This window comes from Artibeus jamaicensis, unplaced genomic scaffold, assembly GCF_021234435.1.
Source record: "Artibeus jamaicensis isolate MK-2021 breed Jamaican fruit bat unplaced genomic scaffold, CSHL_Jam_final scaffold_537, whole genome shotgun sequence".
NCBI classification, from domain to species: domain Eukaryota; kingdom Metazoa; phylum Chordata; class Mammalia; order Chiroptera; family Phyllostomidae; genus Artibeus; species Artibeus jamaicensis.
In genome coordinates, this window is record NW_026522047.1 from 2,289,503 (window position 1) to 2,303,126 (window position 13,624).

The 13,624-nt window shown below is 56.9% G+C and overlaps 1 protein-coding gene across 34 annotated transcripts in view; it reads left to right on the forward strand.

The window, feature by feature from the left end:
• ANK2 (ankyrin 2) overlaps window positions 1–13,624 on the forward strand; it is a 305,473-nt gene that overhangs the window by 195,149 nt on the left and 96,700 nt on the right. For 11 of the 34 annotated variants that reach the window (XM_053658102.1, XM_053658106.1, XM_053658107.1 and 8 more), the window contains exons 1-3: window positions 279–588; window positions 7,617–7,718; window positions 13,318–13,416. In XM_053658102.1, the coding sequence (XP_053514077.1) occupies window positions 454–588; window positions 7,617–7,718; window positions 13,318–13,416 (336 nt within the window). In that variant the 5' untranslated portion in view covers window positions 279–453. Of the gene's footprint in view, window positions 1–277; window positions 589–7,616; window positions 7,719–13,317; window positions 13,417–13,624 lie in introns of those variants that run through there. The other 23 variants (XM_053658114.1, XM_053658111.1, XM_053658113.1 and 20 more) reach the window with 4 other exon arrangements.

Sequence of the window (13,624 nt, forward strand, 5' to 3'; positions counted from 1 at the left end):
TCAGAGGCAACTGTCCCCAGCTCTGCTGCCGGTGAGGCGAGGGTGCCCAGGCCCGCCAGTGGACGGGGAGGGGTGCCGGGGCCGAGGCGTGCGCCGTCTCCTGAGAGACAGGCCAGCCAGCGGGAGCTGGAGGCCATGTGTTGAGCAGGCTGCTCACATGGTGAAAAACAAAACAACACCGCCCCCTCCCCCGACATGCATAGCTGGCTGGGTAGGTGTAAAAATAGCCAGGCAGCCGGATTGGAAGTGGTCACTGAACTCGGCCTGCAGCTCAGCGGCCTCCTGACACCAGCCCGCCGGCCAGATGGGGAGAACTGGTGAGGGGCACGTGGGGGCTCTGAGCAGGGGGCCGGGGGCCGTCTGTACGCACTGTCCGGGCTAGTGAACCCGTGGAGCCCTGGACAGAGCCCAGGGGGCGAGGACCGGCCCACTGACCCGGAGCTGCAGGCTGAGATGGGCAATGCTGCCCTCTGCCCTTCCTGCCACACGGGGAGGAGCACGAGGGCCCAGGGACACTTGCAGGAGGCGGATACCGCCCCTGACCACTACGGCTGCGACAGCGAGGGCACCACGGAGCTGCGGGTGCGGGTGAGTCCTGAGCCCCAGGGATGGAGGGAGGCTGAGGCCGGGGTCCTGGCACACCGCCCTCTCAGGTCAGATCCCTGCACGCCCGGCAGGAAGGCAAGTGAGTGAAGGGGTGGAAACTGCCCACCTGACGCTGCTGAGTCAGGGGCCTGCTCCCCTCAGGGGCCGGCCCTCCCGCTGGGCTGGCTTCAGCTGTGAAGTGACGTTTGGGAGTAAGCGGTGACGCGGCTCTGTGATTTGGAGTTTCCTCCAGGGCTGAGCGTATGTTTTCTGGTGGGCGGCTCCCTCGGCACATCCACTGCCCGGAGCCTCCAGAGCGCTCACGGCACGTTGCCTGTTTCCGGGCCACGCAGGTGCTCAGGGCGAGTCCGGCGCCAGCCTGTGAGCATTCTCACGCGGGGCCGGCTGCAGGGAAAGGCCTTCAGCGCTGTTCACGTCGTGGTGATAATTCTTTATGCCGAGGCTTACAGCCGAACAAGCAGATACGTACGCTGACTTTCAGCGTTTAACGATTCAGAGCCATGGTATGCTCCTCCAAGTGGTTACAAAGGCCCATTGTGGGTTTCCGGGGGGAGGGCCAAAATCCTTCTGAAACATGTTTATTTCACATTTGCTGGACAGAGAAGTTTGTCAGTGACCCGCCCGTGCAGGAATTTGGCCGCATCGCAGTTACTTTTCTCAGCGACACAGCGCAGCTCTGTGTGCCGGAACTTCTCAGCGAGAGAAGCAGAGGGCTGTACCCGGACCCTCGGTTCCTGGCCGTGTCGGGGCAATGGCAGGCTCGTGGGGCGTCTGAGGGGCGCCCTGTCCTGGCTCTTCCTCTGACCTGGACAGATTTCATAATTTCGGAGCGTGGCCGTTCTGTCGAAGCAGCCGGACCGGAGGCTTTGGGAGCTGACCCGTGAAAACCTCCTGCAGAGCCAGGGTTGTCCCTTGGCAGGGCTGTACTGGTGGCAGAGGCTGGTGCTGGGGGCAGGGGGTGGGGGGACTGAGGGGGTGGTGGATGCTCAGGGTGGGGATGCACGGGGTGGGGGGGGTGCATGGGCAGGCAGGTCCCACAGGGCAGGGAGGGCAGGGAGGGCCCCCACCTGCTGGGCGCGCTGTAGGGGGCCCTGGGGGCCAGGAAGGTGGCTCTTTTGTGACTCTGAGTCACTCCACATGCTTTTGCTTTCGTGTAGCACATACATATAATGCCTAAGAGGTAGCTACCACATTTAAAGGTAGTTTATATGAATATATTTCGTTAAAGTAGACTTTAGACTATTTTTAAATATGAAGTTAATAATTTCTTCAACATTTCTAACTTACGCAAATGAATTCCATTTTTCTCCTTTTAAGAACCATTAAGAAAAATGTAATACATGAAAATAAATTAGAAGTGCTTTAAAAGCTAAATAAAAAAACCCATATTTTAAAAATGTACAGACCGGGTGATGTCTTGGCGCATCAATAGGTGTTTTTTATGTAAAAAAGAACATGTGTTGATGGGTTTTGGGGTCTGAGCGATGGAATGAGAAACCCACTCGGAACCTCAGAAATGGCTCCTGAAAACTTCTGACAGAAGCTGGACAGCAGCTGTCACCCCCTTGTTACAACCCTCCGTCCCTGCGAACACGGGCGTTGGCCGTGGAAAGGAGCAGGTTGGTCTTTTATGAAAAGGTTACAGCCGACTTCTCTGAATTGAACAACATACTCACAGTCTGCGGGTGGTCGATTAAAGTTTTCCGTCGGATTTTTCGGACTGGCGCACGGGTGACCGTGTGACACACAGGTCTGGAGAACCGGACACACACCTGCTTCCACCGCTGACTAAGGTTCTGCCCGATTCTCCACTTTGGGGCAGAGAAGTTTCCCCTTGATGCCAAGGACCGAGCAGGCACGTAAGCAAAGTGCCTGGCTCCATTCAGGGGCTTCTTGCACTTTGGGGTCCGTCGTGAGACCGAGTCACCCTGCTTAGCTTGTCCCGGTCGGCACACTCCGCACTTAGCCATGCCCGCTGGTCACAACCAGGGACAAATGATTCTCGAGACTTTGGAACTTATATTTTATAATAGTCTTTGAGGGGAAAAGCAGAAACAGGGTTTTTTTTGACATTTTCTTCTTCTGGAATTAAACTTAGAAATGGCTTTTAGAGTTTGTTGTTAGGCCCCAAGTTTCAGGTAAATGAATTTTCCAGTTTTATTCGTAATCGGAAATAAACTCACGGGGAAGCATAAATCTGAGGTGACAGGGGGGGCGGGTGTTCTTCTGCGCGTGGCTGCCTCTCACGATAGTCCGTGAAGGACCGGAATCTGTGACAGCGCAGTCGGGCCGACGTCCCCACAGGGAGCCCGGGGGCAGCACGGGGTGGGGACAAGACCCGGCTGTTCCTAAATTGTACTGGGAACACGCCCTGCTGTCCCGGGTGGGTGCAGACTTCCCTGCTGCCCTCCCCGGGGCCGCTCACCTGCAGACCCGCTTCCTTTCCCTCCTGCCGGTGCGGGGGCCTCCCCGCTCGCGGAGGAGCGGGCAGCTCCAGAGACGCCCTGCAGACCTTGCCCTGGTCCCGGGGTCGCTGGGTGGGGGACGTGTGTCCGCACAGCCCGCGGGGTCCGTGAGTCCCGGGCGTGGCCTCCAAGCCTGGCTCTGGTTGAGCGCGTGGGGAACGCGTGGCCATTCACAGTCTTCTCCTCGGCTGTATTTCTGGTCTGACACCACTTGTAGATTTGCACGTTGGTCTAAACGCACTCTGTGTTTCTCTGGCATCGGGTCACGTGTTTTTACTGTGGTTTCTTTGCCAGGCCCATTCGCTGCGTCCAAGAGCAAAGCCGAAAAGGCGATTCTTCAGCACAGACAGCGTTAGGTGACCTGTCTACTTACGGTTAATTTTTACGTCCTCCTCTCTTCAGCAGTTACCAGGAATCTTTATTTTCGCATTCGTTCGCATTGACATTTCCCCCCAGTTTCAGTAAAGGATTTCATTTTCCTTCCGTCAGCCTTTGCGTTGTCCTGTGATTCTCCTCGTGACATTGGCCCCGCGCAGTGGGCCGTGGAGGCCTGCAGAGCCGGCCCGAGTGTGCCGCTGTGTGGGATGCGGCAAGAGAGTCGGCAGCCCTCGGCTCGCGGGCCGGCTCTGCACGCTGGTGATGACAGCCGGCTTGTGCCTGTGCAAGGGCCGCAGCGGCCTGCTGGGGACCCGTGTGGGTTGTTCCGGGGACAGAGGACAGGTGCCGAGGGACAGAGATGAGTGTGGGAGACGTGGGGCCTGGGAGGCAGCTCGGGGCCTGGGCAGGAGTTCGGGTCCCCCTGAGCGGGTGGGGCTGGGAGAGGCTGTGGGTCTCCCTCCGGCAGCAGCGGGGAACCGGAGGGTTTGGTCAGGGAAGGGTAGGTTCGCTCAGGCTTCAGAAGGCCCCTCTCTGGTTCTCTCCCAGCGTCTCTCTCCCCCTCGCCCCTGGGCGTGTCGGCGGGAGAGAGGGAGACACGCGCTGAGGCTCCTGGTCCGGCAGGCCCGGCCTGGCCTGCTGTGCTCGGGGACGGCGTTCTGATCGCTGTCTGCACCGTGGCGGAACCACGTGTGTCGTGCGTCCCTTTGCCGCCTCTGCTTGTCGTGCACCGAGTACTGGCGCTGAGGCCCGTGCCTGCGTGTCGCGGTCGTGCTCAGAGGCTCGCCAGCGGCACGACAGGAGCACGCTCTCATTGTCCTCGTTAGGTTGTTGCTGGCCCGGGAGCACAGGCCTTTACCGTCCTATAGCCGGATCCTCGGAGCCCAGGCTGTGCCCCGTGCTCCCCGGGACAGTGTGGCTCTGGACTCCGCCCTGCGGGGGTTCAGATATGAAAACACACAGAGTTACGCTGAGGAGAGTTTAAGAGAGAGGTTTTCTTTCTTGGCCCAAGGTGCCCCTGGGGCTGTGAAGGGACAAGAGTCGGGAAGTGCTTCGTGGCCAATTAAAACATGTGGGGCTGGTGCTTCACATGCGGGACATGTGAATTCTCGGCACAGTCAGACTCCGTGGGTGCGAGGACGGACGTCCGAGGGTTTGTGATCCTGGGAACACGGGCAGCACAGGGGCAGAGCCGCTCTGGCATTTGTCCAGGACTCTCCTGTGAAGCCGCTGTTGCCTCGTTTCTCCGTGTCCAGCTTTCGTGGGCAGCGCCCCGTCGGAGCCCGCAGACACCTGTCTGCTGGGGAAGCGCACTTTCCTTATGGACGCTTAACTCGAAACTTCTTCCTTCTGTCCTCTCAGTGGGAAGCAGCGTGGCAGAAATGGCTGTGTCTGTCCCCTGGTCCCCAAATCCGCTTCCGACTCTGCGTTGAGTGAGGGCCACCAGACGGACGCCCGCTTATCCCGAGCTGCGGGCGGAGTGCCCTGATCTGGGATTGACCCGGTTGCAGAGCCGAGGGCGTGTGCCCTGCAGGGTGGGAACCGCTCTTCCCTTCCGACCGTGGACATCTGCCCGAGACCTTTGAAGCCTCACGTTAATTTTGTTCTTGAAATCTGTGTTCTGGGACCATTTCATAATGCATTCATTTTTCCACACTTACATTTGCAATGTGCATTTTCTCGCTGTGGGAAATCGAAATCTCTCAGCAGTGTTCCGGAAGAGTCCACGTTAAAGCGGAGCCCGTGAAGCCTCAGCTGTGACCAGGCCCCTGGCAGGGACGTTGGCCGTCAGGTCCTGCCCCTCTGGGACTCGGGGGACACTGTTTGCTGAAATTCCTGGGCTGGCTACAAGCCTTTGACTTGCTCCTGCCTTTTAGAAATTTGACTCAGAACAGAGAAAAGCTGTTATTAAGAAAACTTGGTAGTATGCAATAGCAAAACGCCCCCTGGAGAAGGTTCCGGGGGCCTGTAGGGCGCCCCCCAGCCTCCACAGTGGCGTCCACAGGTGAGTTCACTCCGCAGGCTCTGCCTGGCCTGGGTGTGGGCCTGTCCGGGCGTGGACCTGTCCGGGGGTCACAGACGGAGTTTAACGTGCGGCGGGAGACGGTTCCAGGCTTCTGTGCGGTGGGCCCTCTACGGCCTCGTCCTGTGAGGGCCGTGTGTTTCAGGAGCACGGTGGCCAGTGGAGGCGAGGACAGGGGCCCAGCCAAGAGCTCTCCCTCCAGCGGAGGCGCTGGGAGCTCCCTCCGTGTGGCGGACGCTGGGATTCAGAGCGAACGTGTGGACGGGGGTGACTGTGCTCACACACACGCAGCAAACCCGAAGCCCACAGGGCAGGGTCCGGGTTAGCACGGCTTTGGTGCCCCGAGACCGGGAACCAGGAGTTGAACTGTGGGTGTCCCACCATGTAACCATGTGGTCCAGACACTCCCAGCCCCTTCCCACCTGTGCAATGGCAACGTTATCACAATGTCCCTGCCTCCTCGTGTCCCTGAGAGTCTGCGTGACCCGGCGTGCCGGACGCCCGCCCAGCAAGCAGGCAGCGAAGGTGTCCTGTGATGGCTGAGCCTCAGGCTCGAGGTGTAAGGAATGCCTTCTGGGCACTGCCTTCTTTTAAAACGCTTTAAAATTTGTTTTTAAACTATAGTTGATACAGAATATTGTACAGTATATATAACCACAGTGGTTAGACATTTATATATAGCACATAGGTTTATTTTTAAAAACTATGTATAGGAAATAATATCATCATACTTTCTGTCTGTGACCTTGTAATACTAGTTTTTGCTGTTTTTGTGCAAATAATGTTTCTTGTGAGGCGTTCACGGGATGCACACAGTTTCATGTTTCACTTTTAAGGGCCGTGGCCAAAACCTGAAGGTAGAGAATCTTCCAGGAGTTTAGAAGGTGCCACAGACCGTGCAGTAACTTCATAGGGTGGACCTCTGTGGACGAGCCACCATCTGGTCACCGCAGCCTCGCGGGGCTGCCCAGAGCCCGTCTGACTGCAGACACCCAGAGGCTCCATCGGCCTCTCGCTCCCCGGGGTCAGTTGCTCTGTGACTCGTGGACTCAGAAGCCGTGTGGAGTTTGGTCAAACGTGAGCGGGTTCAGGCCTGGGGTGTTTGTCCCTCCCACGTGTGAGTCATGTGAGCCGACGGCCCCTCGGTGGGGACGCCCTCTGTCCCCGTCACTGCCGTCTCCAGTAGGCCTGAGCGAGGGAACCCGGTGCCCGTGCCTAGACTGTCATCCGGGGTCGGAGGGCAGCGCTGGGTTAGCGGTAGTCACACGGGCGTGTCTCCTCTGTGGGTTGTGATGTTCCTTCCAGGTCCCCTGCTCCCGTCTTTGGGAAGGAGGCTGTGGGAATTACAAGAGACGTGAGGGTCTCGGCTTCCGGCAGCAGTTTGTCGCTGCTGGGCACACAGGTTGGAGAGCAGGCCCGAGAGCGGGGCTGCGGCCGGTTTTGGGGGGCCTCTCCCCAGGGCACCTTGGGGGGAAACTCAGCTCACCCTCCCAGACGAGACTCTGGGAGGCGCGTGGGGACGACGGGGACGACGGAGCAGCCTCTTTCTGTCAGCAGTGACCGTCTGTACGGAGAGCAGGTCCTCTGGTACTACGTCAGCCTAAATTCAGTCTCGCTTCCCCACGTCACTGGGGGCCTGGCCCAGGCCGCAGCTCTGAATGCCGTCCTCTCTCCGGGAGCCCTTTGGAGCCTTGGGTCCCTTGTGGTGAGCACAGGTGACGGCCTGGGGACCACACCCAGACTCGTCTGAAAAACAAACAGTAAAGCAGAGAAGGAAGAAACCCAGTGGTTCTGATTTCTTTCAGTTTCCTGATTCCTTTTGTCTTCATATTTGCTTCAGTATAAAGTCACCGGCAGCCTGGAACTGAAGTGAGCGGTAGCAGTGCGTTTGGGGGTAAATTCGTGTTCCAATGGCACAGTGATTTTCACAGTTATTTACCCTCTGGTAGAGCAGAGCGCAGCTCCCATGGACCTTTAGCTCCCTCAGCAGAAACGCCGTGACCTGGCCGCCCTGCCCCGGGCAGTGCTGTTGGGCGTTGGGAGCTCAGAGCTGACGCTGTGCCCCGGCCGCCTTCCCAGCTTCAGGCTGTCGGGGCTGTGCTTCGATCTTGTCTGCCGTTCACGCAACATCTCCTCTTTTCCCACAGTCGGACAGCAATGCCAGCTTCCTCCGCGCGGCCCGAGCCGGCAATCTGGACAAGGTCGTGGAGTACCTGAAGGGAGGCATCGACATCAACACCTGCAACCAGGTAGGAGTGCTGCGGGCCCCGGGGGGCGGCGGGGACGGGCACCATCTGCACGGACAGCCAGCAGCCCCAGGCCATTGGTGCTTAACTGAATTTACTACAGTGTCCGTGACCCACACTGCGAAAGTCCTGTTTTCTCGCCTTCTTCCTCCTTCCGAGGCCTCAGACATGTGTGTCTGGAGCTGTTACTGCTGAGAAACCAGATCAGAGGAGGCAGTTGGGTGTAGTTCTGTCTGTGACGTGACCTGGCCGCCCGGAGCTGGAGTGTCTGTTGGCCGAGCCCGATATTCTGCAGCTCGTGGGGCACCAAGCGGTCAGCTGGACTCTGGCTTCTCTCTGCTGCAGACTCTTACCCACAGGAACTGGGCATTTTACTGGGTAATGGAGAAACAAGAGGGTAGAACTTTTAAAAGTTTTCCCTTTCCCCTGTAATTGTTTTAAAACACAGATAGAGCGAGAAGAGTTGGAAGCATCGGTGCAGTGACCTCTTTGGATTTTTATTCTGCACATCCTCCTGATTAGGGCTTTCAGCAGACACCTGAGCTTTGGATGCCACTTGGTCCCGAGATGTTGAGAGTGTCCTGCTGTTTTAGGCTGAGGTTTTCGTGCCGTGGATTTAGGTGTCTGGTGTGCACCTGTACTTCTCGGACCGTGCAAAGTGTTCGTGGCACGTTTGTGTGTGCACACACGCACACCTGGGACTTGAGAGTCCAGGCTGGTCTAAGTGAGCAGCAGGCCTTCGTCTTTGATGGCGCACAGGCCCCATTGCTGGCCATGCGTCACTCCGTGGGCCCAGAGGGGGACACCAGCTGGTGGGAGCCCCATGGCGACACCGGCCTCAGTCGCCGCTCTTGCTGTGAGCTGTCAAGTCCTTTGTCTTGGACCCAGGAGATGCGAGTCTCTGCTTCCCGGCTGCTTCCTGCTGCAGGACCTGCACCGGAACCACAGCCGGTCAGCAGTTCGCCTCGTCACGCAGACAGGGCCCCGGGTCGCACGCAGCTCCTGACGCCCCTGGGAAAGGCCTGGTTCCTCTGTCCCCACACGTAGGGTCTTCCTGTCCTGGGTCAGCATCTCTTACCCATCGATTATCCATTATGAATCTTATTTGATATGTTTGCACTGTTCCTTTGGACAAATAACGTGAACTTCAGGGACATTAGTGACTAGAATAGATAAAAAACATCCAAATGTCCGTATGGATGTGTAAACTACCTCCAAAAATGCCTATGATGCTGAATATAAAATAGTTCATAATTTCAATGTTATCTTAGATTTTTAAAAGTATATTGAATACATTCCCAAATTTTAATATCAGTTCATTAACTTTCTCCATATGCTAGAGGATGGGCAATGAAGCTCTCAGTTTATCGAGGTAAAAATTATCGTTAAAAGGGAACCCAGGGAAAATAAAGTCAACTTCAGTCAGACCAAGTCCACTTCACCCTAAAGTGTCACAAACATATTTAATTCTATGAAAAATCTTAGTGTGTTTTTAGAAAAATAATTTCTAAGCAGTAAGTACTCAGCGTGCTTTATGACCAACAACTTTTTGAGTCCTGAGAAAGTTTCTGGCTGCCTAAATGTTTTTCTCAGAGGGGCCAACTGCTCCCTGGCCTGTCGCTATAAAGGGGAAGAACATTGGTTTTATGAGGAGGCGACATGGGGCCAGGAGACCACACAGAGACCAGAGCTCAAGGTTAAGTTCATCCTCCACCTCCATCCAGGCACTTCAATTCAGGAAGTGACAGTTTTCTACTCTCTAGCACAAGATAAAATAGTACATTTAGTCTCACGTTACTGGGTCGCAACGTGAATTAAATTAGGAGATATGTATGAAAGGCCTTTCTGTGGTATATACAACGTTCTAATCGCAACCACGATATATAATTCACCAAGAATCAGAAATATTATAATTGACCTTTGTGCAAAATCGGAGACTCATTCTCCTATTGGGGGCTGGGCGGGGGGTCCCCTTGAGTTCACAAACACGGATGCTGAGTGGGGTCCCTGGCTAGGGTCCCCGGGTCTGTGGTCCCCCAGGGACAATCTTCTTCCTGAGGTGTGTGTGCCTGCCCTTCAAATCCTTCATCTTCAAGCTCAGACCTTACTTGTGATCTACCATTGCTAATAGGGACAGAATGCCTTCGATTAGCATGACAGGGGCTTCGAGGACCTTCTAGGCCAAGAGCACCGCCCCCAGGATTGCTACTTGACCTCAGCTCAACTGCAGAAGGGAAAGTAACTGGAAAACTCAGCAGCGCACAAGATGCCGCTCTTCCCGGGAGGGCTGCTGTTTTTAACTACTGACAGCTCAGAGCTGATGCGCCCCGTGGGTGAAGCCAACAAGCGTCACCCTCTGTTTTGCTCGTGAGCCTGGGTTTCCGGGGAGTGACGTGACGTGGGACATGGGAGCCGAATGCGGGCACCCTGTCGGGTCTCTCAGTGGAAGGCGGCCCGGCTGCCCACGCTCCCGAAATAGCGCCTGCGTGGGTGTGCCGAGATTCCTCCAGCTGAAATTTGGATGAAAATTTCTTTCTTTATAATGTAGCCTCATAACTACTATGAGAATTTTGAAGTTTAATTCAAAAATACCATTTGGTTTCTAATCACTTCAAGGCTATGGAAAAAATTCAGAAATTTGGCACAAGAAATATTGCTTAATAAAAAGCTTCAAGTTTTTATTTTTCCTTTCCTAATGGTTACAGATCTGTTAAATTTTATTTTCTTTAAGAGATTAAAGGAGTAAATTACTTGTCTGATGATCCTTTTACATTCAGAAAAGAGAATACATTTCAGCATTTGCCCTGTTTCTGAAACTCATCTATTTATGCTTCTCTTATTTAGTGATTATTCATAATCTAATAACGTCACAAAGAAAGTAACAGCCAGACATTAAAAATAGACTTTGTAACTTTTCAGTAAAAAAATTTACCACGCGTCAAGGAATCCTGCCGCGGCGCAGACAACACCGTCAGTGTTGATGCGCTTGGTGGCTCCCACCAGGGGCTGCGGGGAGGGTGTCAGTAATTGTCCTTCACGGGCCCAGTCCCAGTCTTGACACTGAAGGTCAGCAGTCCTTTCCTGTCCCATCCTTGGCCGTGCCCCCCCACTGCGGTGGTGCTGGGGCGCACAGCAGTCCACCAGAGCCTGTGGTTCCTTTCTCAGGGACAGAAGGCAGCCAGCGCCCCATTTTCAAGGCCCAGGAAGTCCCCGCGCTCCCAGGCCTTTCCCAGCAGCGACTTCATCATCCGCCCGCACAGCCGTGGCTCCGCCACAGAGCGCTTCCAGGAGTCCCCTCAAACGCGGTGCGGAATCCGGATTCCCACTCTGCCCACGTGGCCCTGAGCAGCCAGTGTCTCCAGGGTCTGTTTCTGGGGGTGGAGGGGGGCGGAGACCGTAGTCGTAAGGGCACGGACATCCCAGGTGGCTGCGAGGGTGCTCAGTAGGGCAGGCCTTCACCAAGGTCAGCCAGTGCGGTCCCCGCGGTGACCCAGCCTCAGCCCGGCCAGTTCTGGCCGAGGAGCAGGGAGTGGTGGGTGCTGTGCAGGGGCTGCAGGGGAGCTCTAGTCGCTGTTTTTCATCGACTGTGAGTTAAGGTCATGTGCTGAGCATGAAGGCGGAGAGGGTGGCGGAGGCTGGGGGTGTGGGCAAGCTTGGCTCAGGTAGCAGTGTGGCCCCAGGCAGCGCTGGGTCCCAAGGGGTGTGACCCGCTGCCACACGAGCTCTTCAGCAGACACGTGCCCGCGGGTCCCCTGGAGTTAGCTCCTCGGGACCAGAACTCTGGGTTGGCTGGGCCCGAGAAGGCCGGCCGGGGGCATGCGGCGCAGGGGAGGCCATGAGGTGCAGCTCCCACAGGGAAGGTCTGTGGAGCGGGAGATGAGTGGGCTCCCGGTGGGGCGGCAGGACCGTGCAGGTGGGCCAGCGGGTGTGTGGGAGAGCAAGTGGCGGGTGACAGGCGGCACATTGAACAGTGAGGTCCTGGAGGGAGGTCACGTTTTGGAAAGTGACCAGGTCTCCAGTCCAGCCACGGAAGTGAGTGGATGAGGTGGGAAAGGGAGAAAACCATCCGCTGAGAAGTGGGCACCTCACAGGCTGGAGAGCTGGGAAAATCACCTTTATCCGCTGGAGGAAGGGGTGGGAACCGGATCCAAAATCCTCCTGGAGTGGGGCAGGCGGAGGCCACCCAGGGTCTAGGAAAGGTCATCGGAGTGAAGAGCTGTCCATCCCGTCACCTCCCCTGCAGTTTGAGTCACAGCAGCCGCCCGAAATGGGATCGAGTCCAGAAAACTGAAACAGTCGCGCCGTGAAGTCCATTCCTCTCTTAGAATGATTTTTGGGAGCATCCCTGTCACTTATCTGACCTGAGGGGATGTCAGGTTTCTGCAGGGCCCACATCTGGGGTCTCACCTGACTGGCCTTAGTGTTTTCTGCAACCCAGAGCACGCGTGCACGTTCTCCCCACCCCCAGAGGTGCCCACGTTTCACCCACAGACACGTGTTCACACACGTGTGCCCATGAGACACGAGTGCATGTGTGCACGAGTATAGATGGGATTTCCACCAGAAGATAAACGACAAAGTCAGCGCCTCCCACCCGCAGTGCAGCTTTCCGCTTCATTCTGCGTCGTGTTCCGAGATGTGCCACCGATGCCCTGCTTCCGCATCAGACACCTGCGGGAACTGCAGCCGAAGACGCGGTGAAACTGGTTAAACTGTGTCTGACGAAGACGCCGCGCTGTTCGCTTTGTGGGTCCTGGTCTTGCACGGACGAGCCCTTGGTTCCACCTCGGCGCCTGCTCTGCGTTCAGACCGGCCGCCGTGGGCGACGGGGGAGGTGCACAGGGCCCGCGGTTGGCACCGGAGCGGGCCCTGCGCCTGGGGTCTGGCTGCCCATCGGTTGCTCCCGTTTTGCGGTTGCACTTTCCCCTCAGTTGTGCAGATGTTTCCCAACAGGTCTTTCACGCTAATGGCAGAGTGAACCCATGGTAGAGTTTCACGATGACCTGTGTCCCTCTCTCCACCGCCTCCTGGCTGAGGTGACGCAGGCGCCCAGGGGGAGGGGGAGGCCAGTGGCTGGTGTCCCTCCTTCTTGTCTCTTGCTGTGGTTTGATGCGTGTTCACTCTCTACCTTCTGATGTTTTCTGGGAATTCCTGCATTGCAGTCGCCTCCGCCCAAGTGTTTACATTTAGCACAACCGAGGAGGTCGTGTAAGTCGGGGGTGCTTTTCTCACCCGGGCCAGACAGACGGGAGGCCCCGAACATGTCAGGTTGCAGAGTAGAGAAGCCAGAGGCTGGAGAACGGCCACAGACAGGCGTGTGCCAGTGAACAGGCGATCGTCAGGGGTTTAGTGATAAACTGCTGGGGCTCTTGGGGGACAGAAACCATGCCATGTGTGCTTTGCCTCTCCCTCCGAACCCCTCTGCCTCTCTGAACCAAAACCCCTGGAAATCAGTCTCTCCGAACATAATAGCTTCAAGCTGATGCAGAAAGAAAGGGGCTGCGGGAGACCAGAGCCGGTCCACCTCGAGCCGTCCCGGTGCTCAGGGCCACCCCATCCCTGCCTCGCTCTCAACGCTGAGACCTCGTTTCTTCTCCCGCAGAATGGACTCAACGCGCTCCACCTGGCGGCCAAGGAGGGGCACGTGGGGCTGGTGCAGGAGCTGCTGGGCAGGGGCTCGGCCGTGGACTCCGCCACCAAGGTAGGCACCTGCCCTGGGCGGTCGGCAGCTCCCCGCCCTGCGCGCGCATTCGGGGCTTGCCGCGACACCGGGTGCTTCAGGCGGCAGAGCTGGAACCGGAACCCTGGCAGCTCAGCTTTGCAGAGTGTGGGTTGTGTCGTGTAGCGTGTAGCAGGCGTGACACTGAGTTCTGTCCACCTAGTTTCCCATGTTCTGGCTTTTTCCTTTG